The 27,928-nt window shown below is 39.9% G+C and overlaps 1 protein-coding gene across 1 annotated transcript; it reads left to right on the forward strand.

Annotated features, from left to right (window-relative positions):
- The first annotated feature begins 7,818 nt into the window (after positions 1-7,818).
- On the forward strand, positions 7,819-25,672 carry TBC1D7 (TBC1 domain family member 7). Its single transcript, XM_030943729.1, has 9 exons — positions 7,819-7,978; positions 9,306-9,505; positions 9,960-10,083; positions 10,743-10,823; positions 13,622-13,809; positions 15,422-15,559; positions 17,177-17,322; positions 24,489-24,618; positions 25,414-25,672. The coding sequence occupies exons 3-9, from the start codon at positions 9,972-9,974 to the stop codon at positions 25,498-25,500; spliced, it is 882 nt and encodes a 293-aa protein (XP_030799589.1). The 5' UTR covers positions 7,819-7,978; positions 9,306-9,505; positions 9,960-9,971; the 3' UTR covers positions 25,501-25,672.
- Positions 25,673-27,928: the final 2,256 nt, after the last annotated feature.

The following is a 27,928-nucleotide window of genomic DNA, read 5'->3' on the forward strand; positions in this document are numbered from 1 at the left end:
AGAAACCAGTTTTGCTGACTGCCAGAGATGTGTTTTTTTCATCAGATCAAAAAGTTGGTAGAGTAACTACAGAATAATAAACATGTCCAAAAGAAAAGTTACTAGAGGAAAACAGTTTTAAGTTCTGCATGTCCCTACAAAAGGATTTACATGTAAGCAAGTGTTTCTGCCGTGGAGCCTCCTCCAGACATGGAAGTGGTGTGTATACAGATTCTAGAGAAATATTTCACATCCTTCTCCAGTCTGTTTTAATAACTCTGCCTTTCACAATTAATCACATCTTGCAGACTAAAGGCTTTTGCAGATTATCAGATCCCATCCAGGCAATGACAGCAGCCTCTGAATGCAACCAGTGTTGTCACTTGTGCAAGTAAGTTTTACCTGCTGTTGCAGCCAAACCTGGAAAAGCTGGGACCCACTTTTCAGACTTTGAGAAGGCAGAGATAGTTGGAAATGGAAATAGTGCTTGACAGGCTTCTTTACTTTCCCAATGCTATCCCTAAATTGCTCGATTTTATATTTTAACACTTCTTTTCAGTGGTGCTAGCTATGCATCTTATGGAAGTACCTGTGATGAAAAATGCCTTCCATTAGTAGTTGTGACAAGCTCTCCAGCTCAAGAAGGAAGGTAATCAGAATGTCAGATAAGTTAATCAGGATCAGGATAAAAAGCAGATTCAGAAGAAACCAGAACTTTCCAGGGCTCTGATGATTGACTCTATTCTGTTAATTATTAGGAACATCCCAAGCATGATTTCTGGCTTAGATCAGACTTATATTTGTCTAGATCCTTTCTGTGGCACTGTTAGAAAGTTAGCACAGAGCAGACATGATTCCCCCTAAGCAAACTGCTTGGAACCACACTCTTTTGGTGATTATGAAGTTAATAATTGGCATTCTGTGACAATAGGCCTTAGTGGCAGAGGGTGGGCCTCGGTGCTTCCTCTGCTGTGGTGGATGCAGCTGAATGTTGAGGACTGATTGGGAGAATGGAAGGATGTTGGGATTACAAAACTTGTGTGTTAAGAAATGAGTCTGTGTGTGTTGCAGTGTGAGGAAATGCAGGTATAAACTGTGCTCTTTCAGCACAAGATTTCTTGTTAAAATGGATTATCTTTTCCATTCACTTTTCTATGCCTTTTGCATGCAGGTCCATGGACAGCACAAACAACTTTCTGGGAGATGTCCTGCCCTTTTGTCTTACAGACCTTGATACCTGCAATTAATTCCTGTGTAGGCCTCCTGTGGAGCCAGGCCATCTATGAAGAGGAAAGGACTAAGTCACTTGCTGAATTGACAAAGCTCCCAGCTATCCACCCATGTTTGGAAAACTTTGTACTGCTTCATACATATGAAGTGTCTTATTAACAAATCCCCTCAAAATGAGCTGTTAGGATGATTCCCATTTTGCAGCTGGCAAGGTGAAGGCAGAAGTGAAATTGGTGAGATCATTCTCTAATGATTTTTTTTTTTTGACTTGCAGTTTCTAACCTGTTTTTAAGGCAGATTTTGGTAGGATTTTCCTCCTTTTATGGATGAAGTGATCAGAACTATTTAGCTTTATGAGATGATTTTTATATTCTTTACTGTGAGGACGGTGAGACACTGGCACAGATTGCCCAGAGAAGTTGTGAATGCCCCACCATCCCTGTCACTATTCAAGGCTAGGTTGGATGGGACATGGAGTAACCTGTTCTAGTGTAAGGTGTCCCTGCCCATGGCAGGGAGTTGGAATTACATGATCTTTAAGGTCTCTTCCAACCCAAACCATTCTATGATTCTATGACTTTAACACTAGTACTAGAAGATTTGAAATTACAGTTAATATTTCTATTTATAACAGGATCTCATTGGCATCACAAAGAAGGTAGATACCATTAGCCTCACCTTGTCTTTTGAAAATCAGAGACGAATGGCAACCCATGTTGCTCAAGGCCATGCAGAACAAGTCTATGACAGCCAGATCCACATGCTGCTGTTTTAATTTCTAGCTCCCTTTAAATAGTTCTCAACCCTAATATAATTCTAATTCATTATAATTAATATAATAAGTCATATATAATTAATGCCTAATATGCTGTTGCAGTTTGTGAATTCCAAATAAGCCTGGAATTGGCTGCACAGTCTCTGTTCAAATTACTCTATTTAGAACAGTGCTAGCAGCACCAAAGCCTACACCAGAAGCTTCACAGCTATGTGAATACATGTTGTGCAGTTCCATCTATGGAGAGCAAGGTGAGACTGCACTCTCCATGAACTGATTTTAAAACCAAGCTGATAAAATCAGCACCAGATCCATCTGCTGATGAGAAAACCACTAAAATAACCGATCAGGTAGCACAAAGCTGCACTTTCTATTGTGTGTTTTGAGAAAGGATGTTAGAGGGGTGTATCTGCCTGCACCCTATAGCTCACAATGCTCAGCTTGACAAGGATTTCTGGCCTCAAATGCTTCAGGGAACATTGCTTTCAGTTCCCAACAGAAAGTTCTCAATGATAATGGCTGCAAATCATTGTTTGTAGAGGCAGATGACAATCATCCTGGTGTAATTCAGAATTTGGTGGGGTAAATTGTCTTGTGATTTTTACAACTTTGCATTAAAGCAGGACACTGACAGTACCTCTAAAATCACAAGAATGCAGACCTAGAAGGCTGACAGAAAATCAGCATCAGTAGAGACGGGGAGACTTCTTTGTCCTGTCACAAAATAAACAGCCGTTCACCATTCCAGCTTTACAGCTCGTCTTCATATATTAAAACAAGCCTGCAAACCATGACTGATAAAATTTCGAGTCATTAATTAGTTGCTGCTCAATCCTTTATGGATGCTCTAGCAAAGGCCTCTGAGCTTCACTGAGACCAAAAGCCAGCTTGTGCACAGGGCTGCCCTCCCCCTGGGCAGGCAAGCCCCCTGAAAGAAAACGATTAAGTGACAAATTGTTCTTTGGAGGTACAAGTGCCGTGTCTGCTGGGTTGCTTTGGTTGGATCCAATCCTTTCACCTTTCCATCAGTGGTCCCAGTGAAACTGCTCGGTTGGGCTCCTCCTTTGAGCCTAGGCAGTACGGCGGAGCTAGGAATTAGTTTCCGTGGCCAAACATGCCGGCAGCTACTTGGGTGCTGTTCTCGGCACAGGTTGTGGCCAAGGAGGGTAGACATGGGGTGCAAAGCTTAATCATAATATAGTTTGGGTTGGAAGGGACCTGTAAAGCTCATCTAGCCCAATTCTCCCACAAAGAGCAGGGACACCTTCAACTAGATCAGGTAATCAGCCCCCCATCCAACCTGACAATCAGTGTTTTCAGGGGTGGGGCATCCACTGTAATCAGGGATACTTGGTTGAGTGAGGAAAACAGAGTCTAATTACCACATGCAGCTTGTTACCTTGAACTGGCTTCTAACCAGATTTGTGGCTTTGGTACAAAGAGAAAAATTGCAAAGACTGAAACTCATTCCTAATTTCTACTTGGTTTTGCATTTTGTTGCAGATACCTGCATATTTTTGCCTTGCCTCTAATCATCTATAGGGATCATAATAACTATACTTCATCCAAACACCACAACTCCTGATTAGGTTGCTCACGATGTCTTATTTAATTTTCCCACTGTCCTTAAACTGACCAAGCTTTGTCTCATTGTCACCTACCTCATTGTCCGTTCTCAATTAAAGAGTAACAAACCCGAGATAATGTTATTTGGAACTGTTTATTAGCTACTGTGTAGTGCCCCAAATATGCCATGCTCAGTGACAGCACAAAGCATGTTCAATGTTCAGTGCTATTTAAAAACTTGCAAGCCTTTTTCAGGCAAAAATGTCAATCTTAACACAGCTAGTAATCAGGTTGGTAAAAGAATAATTAGGGCAGGCACAGCTGAGGTTACACAACAAATCAAAGATATGACTAGAATCCAGAAGACGTCATCCTAAAAAAATCACTAACACAATCTTAAAAAAAACCCTTTACATTTGGAGCAAGCAACAGCAGTTGGTTATTTCCTTCCTAATTGTCTTGCAGTTTCTGTGTATCTTTGCAGACAAAACCATTTCACCTCTGAAGAACACTCTTTAGCAGGATGAGAAAACACAAAAGTAGGACACATTTGAACTCAGATTTCCAAGTTCAGCCACTCCTCTTGCTATTTTCAGCCCCGTAAGCCTTTTCCTTGCTGTCATGTGGGGATGCCTGCTCATGATTACAGGGACAGTGTTTGGTCTGCTTGGAGACAGACTTGCCTGTTGTGCCTCCACGCTAAAATGAAAGGCTGAATTCCCCTTTGATGCTAAACAGCTTTATAATTTTTTTACCTTGGAGTGTTATATTTTTTCGATCTGACTTCAACAAGGAATTAAGTTGTGAACATTAATAGTGCCAACATTTGCATTCTTCTCTCAGGTAGAATGTAAACAGCAGGGTGATGCTGTTTTGGCCAGGAAATGGGGCCAAGCTTTTCCACATCTGCTGATCTTCATAATGAAAAGGTTATGTGAATGTATAAGTAAATTGTCCTTTCCATTAACACAGCCCTACTCTCCATCTGGAAATATTCATGTTTCTGAAAAAACATGAGATGATATCTTAGAAAAGCTGAAATGACCCAACTTGTAACTTCTTTCCTGAGCATCAATCATTTCCTATTATGACAGGAACAAGGGATGGTGCATTAGCAAGCTGGAATCACTGAATCTGATACACTCTGAAGATATTATTAGACAAGTGTCTTTTTTTTTAAAGTACATCTTCTATCAGTTTAGAGCAAATGAAACCCACATGAAAACTTCACTTATTCTCTATATGTTACATCCTTGTCTCATAATGCCATACAAATACGGACCTCCATGCTGTGTGAAATTGACATTTCACTGCTTTGACATTTCACTTTCCCCTTTCTTTTGAGAAATTCACAGAACGAGGTGTGCTTCTAATCTGTAATTCTGATTCATTGATAGGTCAGTCACACAGGACAGACTGAACTGACTTTCCAAGAGCAGCACATGGTTCACAGAAAATTAGTGCAGCTTTAACAGCAAAAGCATTCATGAAGAAACACAGGCACAGCAGTTCATATTTTGCAATAAAATACGTTAACAATGCCTGTTTGGCTTCCTTCTCCTGTGACCCTTTATGTCAGTGAGTAATTCACTTGAGCAATATAAAGATATCAGTACAAAATGCAAGCACAGTAATACTCATAGTCACAGATAAAAGCAAGAGATGCAGTACGCTAGCAGGGTACTAATTCATTCAGCTCTGCTATCTCAGATAATCCCAAGCCAATTCCAAACCTGCTTCCCTTTTATCTTTTATGTGTGCTACCTTTTCTGATGTTATTACAGTTTAAAAGAATTAAGTGTTTAGGTTATCATGGTTTGGATAAATGCCTAGTTATGTATTATTGATTAATGATGTATTAATCAATTTCATTATAGGCACAGTCCTCCACTTGGCTGACTGACACTAGCAGCTATAAATGATTAAATTCTGCTTGCATTTTCAGTGGCAAGAAAGAGATTCTGTCAATAGGACTGAAGATACTTTATGTCCCTAGACAAAGGAAAATAAAGTTATTATTCAGTTTATGAAAATACAACATGTTTTAAATTAAATATTTGAATCATGAGTCACTTGTGTGCTTTACAACACTGAGTTACGGCATACAGAGTCACTTGGCAAGTGCAGGTGGATGTAGAAGGGCAGTTAAAAGATAAAAAGGCTGCTGGAGTAAGAAAGTCCAATTAAAAAAATAGGTTAGTCATCTTTGGTTTGCTGTGGATGTGTCACCACATAATAATTGTTGTAGTCAATAGCAGTTCATGCTCAGCCTAAGCTTTTAATTTCATTTGTGTTTTGAAAAATCTCAAATTAAATTCTTTAATTCATTTCCCACTGACCTACATATTTATGTAATATTTACAACTGATCTCACTATAATCTATTATGTTAGAAACAAGCACCATTAAGAAAATCTCTGTGTATAAGAAGCTTTCTATATATGGGGTTTAGAAACTTTACTAGGAGAAGAACATTCATTTTATTGCTTTTCAGGACAGGTGTTAATTTTATGCTGTATTTTTATGCAGCCAAATCTTTCAGAACCTAATTTTAGGCATTTTTAGCAATGGCATACCATTCTGTTAACATTCTCTATCTCCTGTTTTGCTAAAATTAATTGTGTTAGCTTCAGGTTTTTTCAGAGCACCACTATAGCTATGCAATAAGTCTTGACAAGAGCACGAATGAATGATTGAAAATTACACGAGATTTAATTTCGGTAGCTGTTTCCTGAACCGTGTGATACTGGTCAGCTCCCAACACCACCGAATAGCTCTCATCCCGAGACAAGTGCCATCTATCGATAAAAGATGTATTTGAGTTGAGGGAGCCCCGAGTGACCAAAAATGGAACCAGCCTGCCACCTGCTGCTGAGAAGGAATTATTCCAAGATTTGCTAGGATTTGTACACGCCCAACAAAAACCACACTCCTGTGTGAGCTGGGTTTGACAAAAGCCTTGCCCATTCTGCAAGAGTGTGCTTTCTCCATGGCTACTTCAAAAGTGTGGGGCAAGATTAAAATAATGGGATGTCCTGTGCATTTGAAAATAGGCCCCATAACCTCAGCAGCTGCCTTGTCTTCTCTCTCTGGCACTGGGGAGACCACAGCTCGAGTGCTGTGCCCAGTTCTGGGACCTTCAATTCAAGAATGATGGTGAGGTGCTGGAGCAGGTCCAGAGAAGGGCAACAAAGCTGGGGAAGGCTCTGGAGCACAAGTCCTGTCAGGAGCAGCTGAGGGAGCTCGGGGTGTTGAGCCTGGAGAAAAGGATACTCAGGAGGCACCTGATTGCTCTCTACAATTGCCTGCAAGCAGGCTGTAGCTTCCTAAACAGGGGTCAGCCTCCTCTCCCGAGTTTCAGGTTGGACATAAGGAAGAATTTCTTCACCGAAAGGGTGTCTAAACATTGGAATGGGCTGCCCAGAGAGGTGGTGGAGTTCCTGTCCCTGGAAGCGTTTAAGGAAAGGCTGAACTTGGCACTCAGGTCTAAGTTGACAAAGGTGGTGTTTGGTCAAAGGTTGGACTCGATGGTCTCAAAGGTCTTTTCCAACCTAATTGACTCTAGCACTTCAAAATCTTGCTGCAGCTAACTCAGGCACTCGATGGCCTCGTTCAAGTTTCTGCTCCTGGAAAGGGGCTCTGAGCTGAAAACTCCACTCCTGGGGCGAGCACCTGTCCAATGTTTGCAATAGCACAGAGGGGCTGCCAAGGTGCCACACATAAACATCACCAACAACTACAGAAGTACCCTAACCCCGAATCAAAATCACACTGCTAGCTTGATGTCCCCTAGTTTTGGCTACACAGGTTGATTTTTGAGGCCTTCAGCAGCGAGATGTATGTAGGTCCTTTACCTATTCTGAGGGGCGGGATATTTAGCACCCAGTACTTTGATCACGAGCGCCTGAGTAAATCTCGGTTCTGCGAAATGCACTTCGCTTCCCAGAGGCCTTTCTAAGTAACTCGTCCTTGGAGTCACCGCGGATGGGGGCAAAAACCATCATTACAGCAAACAACGCGGCGCAGCCCTCAGCCGTACCCGCGCCGTGCGGGCAGCCGGCTCTGAGGGACGGATGCCCTCTGAGGGCAGAGGGGTGGAGCTGAGGGGTGGCGGGGAGCACAGCCGGGGTGCGTGATGAACCGGATGACCCCGAGAGGCTGCGGGACGGCCACAGCAGAAACCGCGACCCCCGGGCGTCCCCATCACGGCAGCCCCAGCGCTCCGCCCGCCGCCGGGGCGGGACGGGCCCGCGCATGCGCCGCAGCCGCGCCGCGCTCGGGCCGCGCCGGGCTCCCCCCGCCGCCCCCCGGCACCTCGGGCGGGAGGGGGCGGGCGCGGCCCGAATTCCCGGGACACATTGATCCCGTGCCCAAATGTGCCCTTGTTTTCCTCTGGGACTGTGACGGAGGCCGGGAATTGAGCCCCGAGGTACGGCCTGGTGGGGGGAGCCTCCGGCAGGGCCTGCGAGGGAAGGGTGCTCGGTCGGGGGCAGAGCGCGGTGGCTCCGCAGCCCGGGCCTGTGCGGCGCTGCTGACCCCCAGGAGTGACACTTAATGGTGCCGGGAAAGCCGCTGTTGAGGCCGAAAATGCTGTAATTGAGGATAGGGCGAGTTAATTGCACTCTTTTGTACAGCACACTTCTAATGAGCTGGCTAAGGATTTGTTTTCCCCCTTTCTTTTTCTAGTTTATTGAAGATGGGTGTAAAGATTGGAATACTGGTCATTTTTATAACATGAAAATACAAATCCTAAGTTGTGAAGGAGGAAACAAACTATCTTCCTCCTTTTACCACTGAATAAATAAAATGTACTGCTGTTACAGTGCTAGTTTAAAATTATTAAAATAGCATTCCTGGCTAATAGGTCTTGCTGTTATTTTTCAAATTATGTTTAATGTTCCTGTTCTGTGTGTTTCTTGTAATTTTTCCACAAGTGGTATGGGCTAGATGTGGGGTTTTTTTTGGTGGTTTTTTTTGTTTAGCTATTTTTCTAAATAACACTAAAATTCAGCTTTTAAAATTTTGAAAATGTAAATTAAAATCTGAACATTTTCAAAAGTAGTTGACTGTCTGTCACATCTGAAGTCTGCTTTCAGACATGGCTGCAATGTAAGCAGCGTTCTGATCAGTGGACCCTTAAATGCACCATACATGAATATCCCAGTAATTTTCTTAAGGATAGTGCAGGACTGGAATGTGTTGCAAGTAATATTTATTTCTTTTTTCTCTGGTTTTATATATGTAATATTTGGTTTTATAAATAATATTTGGCCTATCTCAGAAAGCACTGATTCAGTCGTTTGCTGGTTTGTATTTCGCTGTCTGGTCTTGGCCCTGATCCTACAAAGCACTAAAACCAGACATAATTTGAAACACAAATTGGCCTTCTGGATATAGAAATTTGAATGTGTTGACTTTCTATAAAATTGTGGTCTTTGTTTCTATCTGTGAGTGCTTTGCTCCTGATGTGTATTTGGTTCTGCAAGGAAAAGAAGAATTTAACTATAAAAGCTTCTCAATGCATCATTCCACTGTCAAACATAAATTCTTTTTCTCAAAGTATTGCTGCTGTCTCTGGACGTAAATGTTAAGATTGTTCTTAGTCCTTGGAGTTAGGAAACAGAACTTTCTCATGTTTGCAAGCCCACAGAGGAGAGAGAATTGATAGTTAGAGGGTTGAGCTGAATTGAAATGTCATTTACAGTTCTTATGATACACAGAGCATTCACTGAAATTTACCTTTGTTTCCACTACAGGGATGAGACATTTGTTTGGTTTTAGTGCTGGAAAAACAAGCTCAAGGCTGTGGCTGTTACAGCAGCTGGTAAAAACATGAGCATTTAATTCATATCTGCAACTTAAGTAGAAACCTACACACCCAGCCTTATTCTTCCCTGTCCCCCCTGTGCCATTGAGGCCAACTCTGGCTTGTCCTTGCTTCTGATTACCTTGGCTGGTGAGTAAGAAACCTAATAATTTTACTTACGTGGGCAATAGTTCTACTTGAATAGGGTTTTTGTAGTCAAAATTTTGTCAGACTTGTAACTGTATTTTTTAATGTTGATTTTGAAGTACAGGATATGGCATAAAATACTTAACTGTTTCTTCAGCAATTTTTTAAAAAACTTTTCTGACTTTAGCATAATATACTATGTGAATAAGTTTTTAAAATCCCTTAATTTTGTTTGTAAAGTTGGTATCTTTAGATCTTGTTTAGAATAAATTACGTTTATAATTCTTTATGTTAGTATGTGACAAAAAACATCTTGGAAGATTTTAATATTCTGTAGGGTTTATTAGTACTGTAGAGACATAGACAGTAAACTTCTATCAGTGTGCAAAATTCCTTGACCTTAAAGCAATAGGAATGTATGTTTGTAAGTCTTCAGAGGAATTCATTGTTTCTCCAGGAGGAATCAGTCATGGCTGATGACTCTCAGAGAAACTTCCGCTCGGTGTATTATGAAAAAGTGGGATTTCGTGGAGTTGAAGAAAAGAAGTCGCTGGAAATTCTGCTTAAGGATGATCGTTTGGGCAAGTTGATTTCACTGTTTGCTCTATTTCTTGGTGATTAGAGGCTGGGGAGGGAGTAATAGATAATGTTTACCTGCTGTGCTTAATACTTATTTAAGTTTGCATCTTTTACCAATAATCCCTCAGTTAGTGCTAGCAGACCTTTGATTTTCAAAGGCCTGGAAAACTATTAAAGATTTGTCAGCTTGCTTGTTTCTTCTTTTTTCCTTCTTTCATTCTCTGTGACCAAGAAATGGAAAGATTTTTAGGGAAAGCAATTTGAATCTGAGAATGCATCATCTCATGCTGTCAATTCGATCTAACTTCAAAGCAATGAAGATGTTATTGCTGCTGGTCCCTGAGGAGTGCCACATCTGTGGCAGAACAGAAAGATAAATGTTGTCCCTTTAAAAAAGGCCTTAATTATTTTGACAGTGACATGCTTTACAAAATGCCTATCAAAATGGTCCAGTTTTCCTTCTGTTGAAACCTGGAGTAGTTTTACTGTAAGTCAGGCCAATGTGAAAGCAGTGAAAGCATTTGTTGATAATATGTGGTGAAATAGGGAATTTCAATCTGCAACTAAAATTTGTCATACTTAGCTGGGTCAGAGATGCAAACCTGTTTATAACCATATTTAAATTTGTCCTGAATATTTTTTTCTTTTCATTTCTTTACAGATATCGAGAAGCTTTGCACATTTAGTCAAAGGTTTCCTCTTCCATCCATGTATCGTATACTGGTGTGGAAAGTGCTTCTAGGTATGAATTGTAACATGGAATATAGAATGTAGGAAGATGCAATTTAAAAAAAAGTTATTTTATTTTTTTGTCTTTGAAGAAGTAATCACTGGATTATTCTGTATGACCTTGCCTACTGATATATATTCAGCCTACTTTTGTATCCACCTTGGATGCCTAATGGCAATTACAAAACAAGTTTTTGAGAACTCTGCTGAAATGTGCCTAAGAGAGTGTGTTTCTGTATTTAACTTTGTAACACTCTCCAAGTATATTTATGAAATGAATTTGAAATGTGGATTATAAGAAGTCATCGATATCTGATAAGATATTCAGTTGTGCTCCTGAAATAACAGACAAGTAAGTTGAACTCAAGTTGTGATTAATTTTAAACTGGGTGAAGCATGGAATACATGTTTATTCTAAAGAGAAGCTTTGTGTTCTGCAGAATATTGGTTTCTTATGGTTTTGCAGCTGGCTTTGAATTGTATTTGCCCTTGAAGATGATACAAGGCTGAAGACAAATTAATGGTATCCCCAGAAGCTGTAAAAACCATAAATAGATTATATTTTCCTAGAAGTGCACTAATCAGATGAGTAATTAAAAAGTACTAATGGCTTTGCACTAACTGGTCGAGTACATTTGTTGACTAGATGTGAGATCGTGTCCTCTTGGAGACAGGAGGGGTTTAAAAAAAATCTTAATTTTTAAATTCATTTTTTCCCCTTCCAGTTTTTTACATTTTGAAAGTTTTGACTTCATATTCCTGATTATGTGGAATATAATTTTTATTCCTTTTTTTTTTTTTGGCAAAAGTAGTAAATGAACAGTGCAGAGAAGGGGCAAGATCTAATTACAAAGCTTTAAGTTCTTGGCGTTGAACTTACAGAGTAGTCCTACTTGATAAAAGGCTCTGCCATTAACAATATTATTGTATTCTGGGCAGTAGTCAGCATCCTTTAAAATATTAGTAGTGGGAAATACAGCATAGGAGTTTTGGACAGGCAACTCAGTACAGAATCCTTCAGCCAACATTATAATAGCAAAATATATCTCTTTGCAAAATTGTGGCTTACTGCGGAGCCAGGTCTTGGGCTGTTTTAGATAAAGGATCTGTGAATCCTGTGATAACACAAAACACCTTCTGAATCAACTGCTTGGAAAATTATACTGGTTCTAAAAAGTATTTTGTATTTTTAAACCCAGAGTGATTCATTTCACAGCATGAAGTTGTTTCAGGGGAGGTTTGGGTTGGATATCAGAACAAGGGGTGGTTTGGCACTGGAACAGGCTCCCAGGGAAGTGATCACAGCACCAAGGCTGACAGAGTTCAAGAAGTGAGCTCTGCTCTCAGGCACATGGTGTGATTTTATGGAGTAGTCTTGTGAAAGGCCAGTAGGGGGACTCAGTGGTCCTTGTGGGTCTCTTCAAACTCGCGATATTCTGATTTCAGGTATTTGTACTGTCATTCTCTGACGTGCCTTGGGTGAACAGAGGTTCAGGCACCTTTCTTACAGTGCATTTCAGTGTTAGCAGTTGTTATAAAAGCTGGTATTGAGAAGGACAGTGCAAAATACCTCCCCCTAAATGGCTGGAACCACAGCCCAGTCCATTTCTGGTGGGAGGTGTTATGTGACCTCTAAATAATGTTAATAATTTAAGAAAAGGAAGTCTGTCCTGCCAGCAAAACTCTCTCAGACATGTGCCAAGGCTTGCTGATGTCCCAGGTGTGTCAGCAATGCCTCTGTTACCTTCCTGTTCAAGGATGACTCATGATGGTTTCCAGGCACCCCTGTGTTGTTTCAGCTTTGTTTTGCCTGCCTAAGGTTGTCCTCTGTGTTTGAGGAGAGCAGTTGGCAGTATGTACATACAGTTATGATGTTGACTCTCTTTTGGCATATTGTGAAAAATGTCTTGCCTTCTTCCAGCTTTTGAAATGCAGACAGGTTTGCAGCTGGAAAATAAAAGATAATTTTCTGTCTGATGTGCTTGTTCCTCAATTCAGCCATTTCATGGTGTAACACTTGACAGGAATTTTTTTTTCTTTAAATGAGAGGTAGAAGGAGCAGGTAGCTTGTTTCAGAACTGACTTTTGAAGAACACTTTGTTCTCATGAGTTTCTACACTGGGAAAAATTCTGCTCCACTAGTGATAGGGAAATGGCATTTTTTGCCTAGGTGTATATGTTTTTATTTCTCTTGAAGTCTCTGACAGTTTTGTTGTGAAAATCAGTGCATAGCAAGACTCAGTAGGGGGGAGGACTGGGTGAAATGCTAAGTATCTTTGTTGGAGATGCTGTGTAATTTTCTTTGCCTTTCTACTTAGATACTTTTTAAATTTTTTTTTTCCCAGAAAACTAGAAAAGAGATTTGTGTTCTGCTAAGAAAATAACAAATTTTACTTTACAAGTGATTATGTGGCATTTTAAGTTCTAATCTTTAATTGATTCAACTGATTGATTTTGGTTTTTGAATGTCATTTTAGGGAGAATTAATCTCTGGTACAGTGTGTAAAGACTTTTCTGGCAGTGAAGTAATTAATACTGCAGTGAGCAGTATCTTTGCATTAGTTAGTTGCGTGTATATATTCTCTGTCATCTCAGACAAAGCGTAGAATTTGAGAAAATGAACAGCTAATGTGTATAACAATGATTCTACACTGACTTTGTTTTCAAAATAAATGGAAGCTGGGCACAAATATACAACTAGTACTGTGCTGAAAACTAGACATACAAAAAGGATCAAGTAGAACTCTTCCTTACAATTGCTTATATTTTTTCTTTTAATTTTTAGAATTTAATTTAATTTTTTTTTTTTAGGAATTATTCCTCCTCACCACGAATCTCATGCTTTGGTGATGAAGTACCGGAAGGAGCAGTACTGGGATATTCACCACGCTCTCCGTGTGATTCGCTTTATCAATGATTCTACCCCACAGGTTGATGTTTTCCTCCGCATACATCAACTGGAATCAGGAAAACTGCCTCGAAATGTAGCTTTTCCCTTGGTCAGTGGTGATTTTAACAGTCTTTTAAATATAATACTTTACTGAACTTGAAACTGTGAACTAGTGAGAAACTGAACTGCAGGTCGCCCCGCAAGTGCTTGTAGATAGAGCAAGTAAGGTGAAAGGAAAACAGAGAAGTACTAGTATAAAATAAAGAATTTTAGTCAAAGTGCTTTTCTCTTTTCTTTCCCCTAAGTACTTACGTAATATTTTATGCCTTAAAGTCTCTTTTGTGCATTTTTCCTGCTACGTTTCAAGCCTTTTGTACTCCAGGACACTTCAGTTTCTTTATAGCGCTGATGTGAAAATGACGTCATCTCATTGTAGCTCATAGGTTCTTATGTTCCTGAAACAAGGGTAATTCAGAGCCTGTACAAGCAGTGGTTTAATGCAAGTTGCAGCAAATACTTAAATTATTTGTTTTTAAATTTAGACTTCAGTGTACTGTCCTCCTTTTTTTCTTAGTCTGAACTGACCTGGTCTTCTGTCAGGTAATGCGCATACTCTGCTGTTCACAGTATACAGCCATATGGTTAAACAAGGCTGTGTTGTGATGGTAAATTAGTAATGATAAAAACAATGAGTGGTTCTTTCTTTTCTCTGTGAAATAGGAGATAAGGAAAGGAGCCAAAGAGCTTTCTAAGTGGATTTTGTCTGTAGTTAATTTATCCGTATTCACTCTAGCCCAGCTTATTTTGTAATTTTTCATCTGTAATCACAAATTTTGACATAAGTACTTAAAGAAAAGTTCAAAATAATAAAAGGTTTGAGTTAATATGGAAAATTCAGTAATATTTAGAATTGGAGGATTACCTGCAGCATTCTCTTGTCAGAGGAGGGAATGTTTTCATACCCTTACCATTTCCTAGGAATGCGGCCATCCTACCCTGAAAATTTCCAGTAGAGAAATTTCCTTGATTTTGGCATGTGACGCAGTGGGCTGAAAATTCCTCCCTTCTAGAGCAGTATTGCCTTCTGAGCAAGTGTTTTGTCAGTGCATCCTAGAGCTGCTCTCAGGACTGTGGTGAGATTTCATAGTGATGGTTTTTAGCAGAGCCTCATTCATTAGTCCTGTAACTCAGGTTTGTTTTGCTGCTGCAGAAAGCATTTGTTCTCGTTTCAGTGCAGTCACTGTCCCCTTAAACTTACGAGAGGTTGCTCTTGATGGTAGTGCAGGTGTTTTATTGTAGAGGCAGAGGGAGATAAAGAGATGTCACATCGATCTAAATATTTTGAAATGTTTGAGTACCAAACGGAAGTCTGCTGAGTGTTTTGTGCATCCGAATGCAGAGAGTTCAAGTAAGGATATGCGTGTATTGGAGCAGTCTGTGTGGCAGAGACATAAACCCAGTAGTATTTAGGACTCTCTATACACTGAAGCATGTCTTGGTTTTAAAAGCAAGACAAGTCCTACTTGCTCTGTTTTAATAGATATCTGTCATCATCCTGCAGCTGCTGCCCGATGTCTTGTTTAGGAACGTCAGAACAGCTTTTTGTGTATGTTGATTCCTGTTTTTTTCCCTGAATAGCAGAGAAAAGGAATATAAGAATAACTTAAATCAGAATAGTCCAATACTTCTCTGTAGACCACTTTTTTTGCTTTGTTTTTCAGGAACCTGAAGATGAAGTGTTTCTTGCTATTGCTAAAGCAATGGAGGAAATGGTAGAGGATCCTATAGAATGCTATTGGCTTGTCAGTTGTTTTGTGAATCAGCTGAACAGCAAGCACAAAGATTCATTACAACAGCTGGTAAGAAAAAAGGATTTTATTTTTCTTTTTGCAAGGAGAAGCAGTCATAGAAAACATTAACACATTGAGACAACTGGAGAATCAGAAGTGACACCCTTGGATTCTGTTCCACCAGCTACTTTCAAAATAGGGGAGGAGTGCTTTTTGCATTGTGATTGTGCTGCCCTGTTTAATGTAACATCAGAAATAGTTTTTGTTTGCTGTGTGGTAATTTTCAATTAACTTTTTTGTCTAAAGGTTACATTGTATCCAGTTGAATTATATGTCTCACAAATTGGTCACTTAAAATTTTTCTTTAAACAATTAAAAATGTCAAAAGTGAAGGACATCTTGGTGTACGTCTGCTACCTTTTAGGCTCCATCTCTGGCATTCATATGCGGCTCATTGGATGATAGACAAAACGCAGTTTTGCTTTATAAATGGAGCAGAGTACTCCATCTTCAGAAAAACAGTATGTTGCTAATCAAGTTATAATAAAATTGGAGTAGATTTTTGTAGCACTGACAATTTAAATGCTATCACAGAATATTAATTTTGAATTTCTGTCTTCCTGATTTATAAAATGAAAGTTTGATTTTAATGTGTACTAATCAAAATTATGAAAGTTCTTGTAATTCATCAAATAGCCATAACAGATAAGGAGCTTTTAGTTAACAATATTCTAAAAAGTAAAAATATCAAGTACATGTGCACCAGCAATTGCTGAATAGAAATTTGCTGAGGAAAACTATGCCTGCCCTTGTTAGTTCTTTTGCAACTAAGAAATAATTTTTAAATCTACCTCCTGTTTCTGTGGGTGGTACATTCAACTATACCAGTTCAAAGGAGAAAGGAATATTTTGGAAGTGTGTGTTTGTACGATGTGACGTAAAGAGTGCCCAGTGTCTCCCTCCCTTTTTTTTTTTTTTTGTAACACAATCAATGTGGCAAGACTCAGTAGGCGAGAATATTGGCAAAGGAAGTGTTTTCTGCCTTTGACAGTAGAAGTCCTTAGCAGTTTGCCTAACTATGACAAAGCATAAAGGTAGTCAAGAATTTATGAAAATGTGTATTGTGTTACATTAAAATTTAAACAAGATGAGAAAATTATCCACATGTTTATGCCTTAAATACTTAGGGTTTTTAAACAGTAAATCAATGTCCAGCTTTTAATGGGTTGCACAGGGACTTGCTCTCAGAATTGATTTTTTGCGTTTTGCTGCATTGTGTGTAGATATTTTTGATGTGTGCTAAGGTGATTAGGTTTGAGGTGAATGAAACTCGATTTTACTTGTGAAAGTAGCAGTAATTAGTGCACGTTTAATCTCTGTGTTGCTTGAAGCTCTGAAGCACATCCTTGCACTAGGGAATACTGCATATCTTGGAAGTTCTGCTAGTGGTCAGCAATTTCAGGAAGCTGAGGTTGTTTCTTTGGTTAAGTACATAATTAGTCGATTGCAAAAGTTGGTAACACCTGTATTTTGGAACAGCTAAAACAATGAAGGTACATTATTTTAATATGTTACATTGCTCCATTACGTTAACTGAATTGTGAGGACAGTGCTTGTCTTACAGTGTGCATTAACTATGAAGGTATTCTGATGTGAGTTACCTAAAATTTTCTAATCCTTTCTCAGCCAAAAGTTCTGGAGCAGTATTTGAACATTGAAGATAACCGACTGCTGATGCATCTGAAGGCATGTGCTGCAATGAGCAAACTCCCCTACGATCTTTGGTTTAAAAAGTGTTTTGCAGGATGTTTACCTGAGTCCAGTTTACAGAGGCAAGTTCTTTTTCTTTTCTTTCTGTTTATAACTGCATAGTAATTTCAGCTTTCTGTCATCGCTAGCAGGCAAAGAGCTTTCCATACTTTATCTGTAAGATTATGGTGTTAGCTTTATTGCTAATTTGGAAATGATACAATTGGATTTAATTCCCCTTGTTACTGATGCAAGATAATCTCTGTGTGATTGTTTCACCTACTGAAAATAAAAAGAATGGAGCTAAGTATACCAGCTGATTCTGTTAGACACTTAGTGCCTCCTAGGATGCAGAACTCCAAACCCCTCTGTCAGTGTTACATAGCTGAATTGTAGTCAGTTTTTGGGCTTTTTGACAAAAATCTGTGCTTAGGGAGTGATTGTAGTATTGTATTAATGTTAGATGAAAAAGATTTTGGGAATGTCTGTGGGTTTTGGCTGGGATAGAGTTAGATTTCTTCAGAGTAGCTGGTATAGGGCTGTGTTTTGGAGCACAGGGATGTTTTAGTTCCTGCAGAGCAGTGCTTAAACTGCTCTGCAGGAACATACAGCATCATTCTGCTCCTCACCAGCAAGGAGGCTGGGGGTGCACAAGAACACGGCTGGGAGGGGTCACAGCCAAGACAGCTGACTCCAGCTGACCCAAGGAATATCCCATTCCATGTGGAGTCATTCTCAGCAGTTAAGCTGAGGAGGAGCTTGGCAGATGGAAGCATTTGCCTGGGGACTTGTTGCCCATCAGTCGGGCTGATGGGAAACTGTTCTCTGTTGCATTACTTGTCTCAGGTTTTATTTTCTTCTCTTTGTTATGTTTTACTTCTCTTCCTTACAGTTTTTTGGAAATTATTACTTCTTTTTAATTATGAAACTTTTGTTCTCCACCCACAAATTTGTTTCTTACTTCTACCCTTCCAGTTTTTCCCCCATCCCACTGGTGGAGGTAGTAAATGAGTTGCTGCCTGCTGCTCAGTTGCTGGCTGGGGTTAAATCATGACAGAATGTTTATTTTAAAAAGTACTAGGGCAATTAGGGCAATTAACTTTGAATATTACAAAGTTAATGAAATTGTGGATTATATCAGGATTCTACAGTTACAAATAGGTTCTTGAGCTTTTAGAAGGGAAAAATTCTTGTGTATGACACTTCACTGAAGGGCTTTTGAAATGAAGCTTGTATATTTCCCTAATTCTGCTGCCTGAGAACTCTTGGAAAGCAGGAAATTCAAGCTCAATATAGAGAAACATATTTCTGCATTAACAAGAGTTGCTGATAGCTGAGCAGGATGTGGCACAGAGAAAACAATGGTGTCATTTTCAGCTGTCTAAAAACTTTGAGAAGTAACAATGTTCGAGGGAAACTCTGAGGTAATCACAGGACTTCAGTGGCTAGGATAGGAACCTAGCATGGAAACAGTGCTTTGTAAATTGCTTTGTAGAAAATGCTTATATGGTGATAAAGTTGGTAATAATCTGAATAGTGGATGCAGTGTTTGTTTATCTGGTACTTCATGTTCCGAGGAAAGTGGAAAATGGCTGTTCTTAAAGATGTTTTATTTACCCTTATAAGAATAAGATGATTTTAGGGAACAAGCTGTAAGATTAGAAACCGCTCTTTCTGCTCTTGTTGGACCATGGTCTTTGAGGGTCTGTAGGTTTTTTTGTTGCCAAGGATTATGTTTGAGAGAAAAAACATTTTGTGAAGGATTGAGACCTTTAGGTACAACAAGGTTATTGTTACATGGCAAGTTCTTCTCATCAAGCATCTCTAAGGCTCCAAAATAGTCTTGTCTGCTTAGTAATTGTGTGATGTGGTGATTGAAAGCTTTTACTACTTCTGTGACTGCAGAAATTATGTAAGTATGCATAGTATAGGATGTTTTTTACAGTTTAGAGCTTAGAGCTCATGGAATTCAATTTTGCTACTGGATCTTATGGCTGTGGACAAGAGCTGAGGGAGGAATTTGTATCAGAGCAGATTTGCTCTCGGAAGATGAAGGGGTTTTTTTAAAATTTCTGTTGAAAATTGAAATTAATGGAGCTGTGTCATCCTGATGGTGTAAAAGGAGAAATCTAGATGAAGAATTTTGATTTTGTATTCCATCTTGCAAGAATATTTTGCTTTGAATGTCTGTCATTTTGAATTAGTTTTATTTGCATGAAATATTTTGTCTAATCAGTATACATCTTTAGCATTTCCATATGCTCTTTTACCTTACTGAAATAGAATATTTTGATTACCTGAAATTTTTTAATACTTTTTTCCCCCTGGAAAAGGTCAAAATACTGGCTTTTTGTATAATTCTGGAATAAAAAACAAATTTCAGTGTTGGTATTTCTGACGGCATAACAATCCCTTTTCCCTACAGTTCTTGTGGGAACATGATGAAAGTGCACTTTTTCTTGGCAGTTTAGGTTTGTGAATTATTCAGTTGTAATCATAATGGCCTTATTCGCTGAGGAAATAACATACTTCATGGGTAGTGTGTGACAGATGAACTTAATTAATGCTTGGAGATTCAGTTTGGATTAGGTTCTAGAAGCCCCAGTGCTTATCTGAAATGCATCCAGATGTCAGTGTTGAAACTGCTGAGGTTTGAAGGTCTCCAGTTCTCCCGTGAATTTTACTTACTTTCTTGTCAAGTGAGAGATTATCTAAACACAGTCTTTTATGATTTATTTTCACTTATGATTTAACACTGCATTTGAGAGGCTGCTTGCTTTCTATGAACTATAGTCTTCTCTGTCAAGAAGATAAATCTAAAATTCATGGGGTTTTTTGTTTGTTTGGTTTTCTCTAAGGTGTACAAAACTTGTACATGCTGTGCAGAAATTTTACCTGGTAATGGTGAGATGAAGTTGCACAATACCAGTACCTGACAGGCTCTGCCACTTAGTATAAATACTGTTTTATAGCACACTTCAAGTTACACCATAGGTAAAATTTGTGCATCAGTTTAATTTAAGTGGGCTTGGAAAATACATATGGACAGGTTTCTCATGGAAACTTTTGGTTTGACCTTCTGCAGTGTCTAATACACTTGGCATATTATGTGAAGAGCTTCTTAACAAACTCCTTAAGGTGTAGCATTGTTGAAAGGGAGGAGCAGACCATTCCAAAGACTCTGTATTCCACCTGGAATATAGACAGGGTGCTTTCTGGAGTATGAACCAGCCTGTAGCAGAGGTTTGAGAGGCACAGAAAGGCATGTTTCTCTCTGAGACAGGGAGAGAACTGGATCACACCTTTGTTTTCATAGTCATTATTGCCCTGTTTGCTTGATTTGTGCAGCAGCATTATTTGCTCATCTGTTTGGTAAGCCCATGTGTGGAGAGCTTTCCAATGGTGCTGTGAGGGCCCTCAGCTGGAGATCCTTGCTCTTAAACCTTGGGGTCCTGTTTGTGACTTCATCTCAACAGGAAAAATGTCACTTTGGCTCCCAGTTTAGTCTGGCACTGTCAGCGCAGATGATCCAGCAGAAGCAGTGCAGCTTTGCAGTTGTAATTGTGAATGAGCCAGGCGTTTTTTATGGCCTAATGTTGCCACTCACGCATCAGGCCCCTGCCTAATGTTGTTTGTACTCTGCACTGAAGGCTTGGCATTGGCTGCCTGGTGTTAGGTTATTAGTCTCTGTCAACTTGCTAGTGGCAAAGTATTTTGTCATTCCCCTGAAATCTTATGACTTTCAAACTGGCACTACCTCATATATTAATATAATTCTGTAGTTTTACATCTGTGATCTCCATGCCCTGCATAAATTATATTTAGTTGTAAAAATGTAAGTAGTTTGTTAATAGAAACAACAAAAATATGGAAAATGCCTTAATTTTACTGTGGAGCAGGAGGGCATAAGAATGTGCATGTGGGTTGTTACTACAGAGAAACTTCATTCAGTTTGCCTTTGTCTCACTGAACTGCTTCCCAGGTTTGCGAATGTATGGGCACAAGATCATGATAGATCAGGGTGAGATTTGTGTGAGCCTCATTGTGTCCCTCCATGCCCAGTTACCTCTGGAAGGACACCCAGATGTGCAGGCAGAGGAGAAAGCATTTGTTCTTTTTAGATATCTCTTTTGTCTGGATGGCTGGAGGAGCAGAACCAGGAAATAAGGTTGAGTGTGTTTACCCTGCAGTGTAGGGAAAGCTGAGGCTAGTGGTGGTATATCAGAAAAAGAGAGAGCAGCAGTGCTGTGATGCCTCCTGTGTATTACTGCACTGTAGTGCTGCAGGAGCCTCAGAGAGTGCCTGGAGAATGGCATCCCTTCACGCACAGGTGCATACAGTGTTGTATCTTGTCTATAGAAGAGGCTCAGTTAAAGTAAATGGTTTCATTTGCATAATCCTTGGCATGCTCTTTGCCTTTATAGCTTCCCATTTCTTTTTATTTTTCCTTGTGGTTGTCAATACTGCTTTGCTGTTCAAAAAACACCTGCAAGAGTGTTCTTGTGGTTAATTGAACAGTTGTATTTTGCAGAGGATGATAGTCACACAAAACAGTGAATTTCATTCAGAATATGTATTTCTTTTTCTGCATTCCTGTGTAGGGCTGTAGGCACAGTTGCATGATGTTTCTCTTATACTTTCCCCCTCTACAGGAGTATCAAAGAACAGGTAAAAAGTTGCAGTAAAGTTGACCTTAAATGATTGCTACTAAAAAGTGAAAGCAGGACAACTGTGTATACACAATGTATAAAGACTGCTGTATTAGAATAGGATCATCAGAAAATATATTTCCTTGAAACTGCTGTGTTTTTTTCTCGCTTTTGACAGTTTATGATGTTGTTCCTGGCTCTGCTGGTACAGACAAGGTGCTGACTGTTGATCACAGTGTTGCACAATCATTCCCAGTTACTGTCACTGATGGAGTTGTACTGAGTGTAACAATAGCTGGAAATGTTAAGGAAAATATACTGCAGCAGACACAGCTGGTTAGTGCTGACATCTCACTCACTTTGCTGTGCACCATCTTCCAAAATTTGTGAAGACACTGGTGATTTAGATACTGCATCTGTTTTACCATTGTTAAAACATTTGTTCTGGAATCAGACTAAATGATGCAGGAAAACAATAGAGTGTTTTCTGAGCATAGCATGTAACCTAATGTAATTATGGAGACTGAAGTCAGAAGAATTGGAAGCAAAATAATGAAAGAAGACTGGGTATTTTATAATAGGATTAATAAGTTTGTTTTCAAATTAACATGAGCTTTGATATGAACTTTAAAAATTATTTCCTGTTTTTGAGATCTGCTACTCTCTGTAATTGTCACTCGTAATTACAGTTCTGATGCACATGGAACACATGGGGAAGTTTTTCTTGTGTTCTAAACAGATGTGTTTGTGAAGGAAAATGCTGTAGAAGTAAACAGGAATGACCTGTACAGTGTGGAACAGAGCTGATGTCTCAGTTTTCTCATGTCCTTGCTTAAAGCTTCCTAGACCTGACTTCAACAGCAAAGTAATATTTGCAGTGCTCATTTGTCCTGGGATGCTTGAACCACAAATGAAGCAGTAAGATTTTGATCTTGGATTGTGTGTTGTTCCTGTCCCTGTGGGGATTATACTAATTGTTAAATCATAGCAGGACAGGGAATTAGTACTAAATTGCAAAGGGGAAAGAAATTGGCTGTGCCTTTCACACCCCCCCCCCATCTGTCCTTGTGGGTTTTTTGTTTCCTTCTACTTTGAGAATAGTCCTGAGGATCTACACATTTGTTTTTCTCCTTTCTTTGTTATAATCTAGTCCTGTGTTTGAGTTTGTGCCTGTTGCCTCAAGTCATTGCCTCCAATCATTCCCTTCACCGGGCATGATTGGAGAGTGCCTGGCTCCACCCTTTTTGTGCTCTCCCTTACAGTTTGCATTGATAAGATTCCCCAGATCTCTTTCTTCTACAAGCTGAGCAGTCCAAGCTCTCTCACCTTTCCTCCTTTCATCACCTCAGTTGCTCTTGGCTGGGCTCTCCCCTCTTAATTCCTTGTGTAAAAGTGTGATCCTACACTTCAGTTCCGCTGTCAGAGTTCATGTCATGCCTGTGTTGTGCTCTCCTGGCACTCTGGGCTGAAGGGCAAATTCTTCCGAGAGAGGTCATACAAAAATGGAGTTATCCCTGGAAGGAGCACACCCATAGATCCAAATCTGTAGATGGGCTGCAGAAGATGTTTTTCAGTCAGTGTTACTATATTCAGAAATTACGGAGGACAGCGTGTGGTCTTTGTTTCCCCATGTTTTTATTTGGAAGGAGAAATACTTTGAACAAGTGCCCAGAAGGAGCAAGAACTGTAATCCTCAGAAACTCTTTCTGACACAGCTCTTAAAATTCAAGAACTAAAAATAATGTGAGCCCATAAAAGCTGCCATCTGACAGATGGTTTCACACTGTTTTGTGTAATCTTTTATCCCGAGTCTCTTGAGCTGGGCCTGAGAGAGAGCTGCTGGATGAAGGATGATTTCAAATTGTTGCAGGCTAATAGTAGGTTTTGGTAGTGATGATCCATTTTAATATTCATCCAAGTTCTGTTGCTGAAGTCTTTGGACACCTGCCCAAGGAGGTCCAGGTATGATTTCACATGAGAGGTAGGAGTGCCTCGGTATTTCTGAGAGTGTCTGTGTGCAGTGGGATGGATTGGAAGATTTAATAGTTGTGCCTTGTGCCTAATTTAAACATCATGGACTACATCCTGCTGATAGATCATATTTGTATCTCATACAGCAATGACCTACTTGAGATGTAGTAGTTCAGTATTACATTTCTTTGAATTTTTAGCAACTTAGCTGATTGAAGAATATCTTTATTAGGCATGCTAATGAAGTTAATTTCTTTTTTTTGCACTAGGAAAAATTCTCATCTTTACCGCAGACTCTGGTAGCTGTATAGTGCAGTAAAGTAGTTGTTATAGTCGAGGCTGTTAAGCCAAGGTTTGCTTTTTTTACTTGAGCTTGTAAACAGTTCAATCTCTAAACTGCAACACACATATCACTACCTTCCAATTACTGCTTGCCATCCCTCTGCTCTGTACAGATTGAGGAGTTGATAAAATGTCTTCTATTTATCCTGACCCAAATAATTCAGTACATTGCTGTTGTTCAGAAAAATATTCTGGATAGAGATGGTTGTACAAAGGCTGTTCTAGCAGACAAATAAGCAGACAAACACTGCAATAATGTTTAATTATTCCTTTTCACTTTCTTGTAGAGTCTGGGACAAAGTTATAAGTGGATCCTGCAAGATTCTTGTGTTTGTTGCTGTGGAGATATTATTAACCTTTAAAATGAAGATAATAGCACTGAATTCTGCAGAAAAGATCACACAGTTTTTGGAAAATGTAAGTACTCTAATTATGCTTTGCATTACCTTTTATAGCTTATAACTGTTTCAGCCTGAATTGCTTGCCTGTTGCAGATGCACCTAAAGTTATTATTACATTACTGAGAACAGTACCAAGGTGAAGGGAGAATGCTCAGCAATGAGAATAATAACTTTTTCTATCAGGAGTTAAGGCTTCCAAGTGATTTTTAGGCTTGGGGAATGTATTGTCTATGTTTGTACAGAATTAACATTTCTAGTGATACTAAAGGGTTTTCCTGTGAAAGTAAGAGCAGGTCAGATTAGGTTAATTTTTCTGGAGGTTTCTTAGAAGGGCTGGTTTCTGGCACCTTTTTTTTTTTGCATCTTGCCCGAGTGCAAATCTGTAGACTCGGTGTGTGTTTTCTGTTGATGTGAGGATGGGATCGTGAACCTTCCTGACCCTGAATAGTAATGAGGCATCTCAGCAGGGCTGTAGGGTCCCAGTGTAAGCCAGGTGAGTTATGTGAGACACAGTTTGTGGTCATGGATAGGCAGTGTGAGCCATGCCTGGTGTCAGGGATGTGTGAAGTGTGAGGTGCCTGGCTGCTTGTCAGCATTTTGGTAATACAAGCTGTTTGTCCAAAACCTCGATGTAATATAGTGTGTGCAGGACAGAGGGATGGTGGGATGCAAGGACAGGGAGATGGGATTCTAGTTTTGTTTTCTTTTTTATAAAGAGATAAAATCTGAACTGGAAGTTCAAAGTCTTTATTTTAAACAAAGCAGTCTGAATGGAGTGCTCTGAGCAGGCACCTTGCCCTGGTCTTTGCAGATTCCTCAGGACAACACGGACGCCATTGTCAGCAAAGCTGTGGATCTGTGGCGCACGCACTGCGGGACTCCGGCACACTCAGTCTGAGAACTCTCCTGGCTTGTGACAGCTTGGAAAAAAACCTGACTTTTGAAAAGACATTTTACCACCCTTCCCCCATCCTAGTGTGATGTTTTTCATTAACTCTTTTGTGTAAAGATGCTGTTAAAGCATGGTGACCAATATGTAAATATTTTTAAATAAATACAGATGGAATGAAGATACTTGGTGGTGGGGTGATGACATCTGAAATGTTACGTGTTCATCCAGCTACAGTATTTTGATTGCACAGTGGGCTCTGTTGTTTTTGCTGAAGTAAAACTAACTCTTGAAGCAAGGTAAATAGATTTACTTGTAATTTTAAAATGTTTCAGTATGCCATCTTAGACTTGATATAACTATTTACTACTTGGAGGTATTTGTACAGTGAATTTACTGAATGTCAGCCTGCTGAGTGGTGGGCAAGCATGCTTCTGCTAGGAATGTAATTGTACTCTTTTAACACTGTAAATTTTCAGATAAATGAAACTTCCCAAATCTGAGGTACAGGACATCACAATGACCAGGGGTGAAATATTTTTCTGAAGTGTTTTAAAATACTTTCTTTTTATCTGTCAGAAGCTCTCTATGGCTGTATCTCCTTTGTTCTTCATGGAAGATATTCTAGAGAAGTGGATCTGTGCAGATATGGAGAAAATCAGTGGGAAGAGCCAATATAATTCAGAATTACAGCCCAGTAATAACCAATGCCTCTGCTGAGTGCTTGGCTCGAAGATGTTGTAATTTGATTCTTGCTTGGTTTAGATTTCAGAATTAATTTAATGCAGAAATATAATTCATGGTGTAAGTAAAAGTGGAGTGATTAGCCACAGATAGAGATTTACTGGAGAACTGATCTTTTTCTTGTAGAAGTGTAAAATTCTATTTCTACCTCTTGCATAGACCAGGGAATTGTACATAAGAATGTGTTGCTTAGCTGTTATTTGACTCAAATTGGTGCTTAGTGTGCTGAGTGCCAAGGATGCTCGTTGCACTTGAGAGAGTGTGTTTAGCTTGCACTCGGTGTTGTGCAGACTTGAAATGCTTTAGAAGCTTTTGTTTTAAACTGGGTCAGGTTTACCTTGCAGCACATTAAGTGGGGAAGCCTGGGACTTGGCTGGGGTTACCCCTAAAATCCTGGGGAGATGGTCTCTGCTGGATGCTGAGACCTTGCTGTTGGTACTGCTGGAATGCCCCAGTTCAGCTAGTTCAGGAAAAGCATGTTTGTGTCTGCTTTGGAATCCATTGTTGTGTCTGCAGTGTGGTGTAACCCATGGAGTTCACTTTGGATGGGCGCTGGTTTTGCTAGTGTCCGCATTGGGGCTGGGTAAGGTGCACAGGAAAGACACAAGTTGTGTTAACAACGTCCTGCATCCTGTAGCATGCAGTGCACAAGTGTTTCAGATAATGACCACGGGTGCAGACTGAGGGGTTGGGTTGCTGGTGTGACGGATTTCCCCCGGCACACAGCCAGTTCACACCTCCCCAGAGGTGTGGGTGCATCACTGGGGCCTTCACACAGAGGTTACTTGGTCATTTAAAAACAAGCAGCAATAACACCAAAGGTGCTCAGCTGTTTCAGTCCTGAAAGGGAATCAATAACTCATATTCTGTGAAGAGAGGTGCACTGAATCAGGATTAGAAATGCCAGTCAGTGTTACTGCTTCCAGGCTTGCCAGTGAGTGTTCCTCCAATTACTGTTTGACTGAAGGCTCCAGGAGTGTTTTTTTTTTTAAATTTAAAGAAGCCTTTCTCTATCAGTAGGCAGGCCTGGAGTTGCACAGAAGAGAGAGATCAACTTTTACAGAACCATAGAAAGGTTGAAGTTGGCAAGGACCTCTGAAGTCCACATGATCTGACCTGCCTGCCCAAGCAGGGCTACCTAAAGCTGGTTGCCCAGGACCAAGCATGTCTCTGTGGCTTCTGGCTGTCACCAAGGAGAGGGAGTCTTACACTTCTTTGGGCAACCTGTACTTGGTCATCCTCACAGTAAAAAACTTTGTGTTTCCACACAAACAACAGCAATTTTACTGTAACATTCCATTTTATGTGGGATGGATCCCCAAATGCTGCTCCACTGTAATGTCCAGCTGAAGTTTGTATGCAGCCTTTTCAGTTGCGTGTACCAAGAAGGATCAGGAGTGTTTCTTTATTGCAGAGGTCATTTATTGTGGGCTATGCTGAAGAAGGTGCTATGCTCAGGAGAGTGCATGGTGGTTTAATGTCATGCTTCCTTCACTGCTGGTGAGAGGCATTTGTCTGTCTCATAATGGGTCCACTCACAAACTTAAGCTGTGGATTTAGAAGGAATCAGTTTATGCAGAAGATGCCCTGAATTCCTACTGTACTGGAAGTATGAGTCTGGCTCACTTAGGCTCAGTCAATTTTCAGTGGTTGCTCAGTTGCTTGTACACCCAGTGGAACATAAACCTTTAGC

Source organism: Camarhynchus parvulus, chromosome 2, assembly GCF_901933205.1.
Source record: "Camarhynchus parvulus chromosome 2, STF_HiC, whole genome shotgun sequence".
Classification (NCBI taxonomy): Eukaryota; Metazoa; Chordata; class Aves; order Passeriformes; family Thraupidae; genus Camarhynchus; species Camarhynchus parvulus.

Coding starts and splice junctions, on each gene's coding strand:
- TBC1D7 (XM_030943729.1), top strand. CDS start 9,972: ATGGCTGATGACTCTCAGAGAAACTTCCGCTCGGTGTATTATGAAAAA. Junction 10,084..10,742: donor GCTTAAGGATGATCGTTTGG/GCAAGTTGATTT, acceptor ATTTCTTTACAG/ATATCGAGAAGCTTTGCACA. Junction 17,323..24,488: donor CCTGAGTCCAGTTTACAGAG/GCAAGTTCTTTT, acceptor ACTTTCTTGTAG/AGTCTGGGACAAAGTTATAA.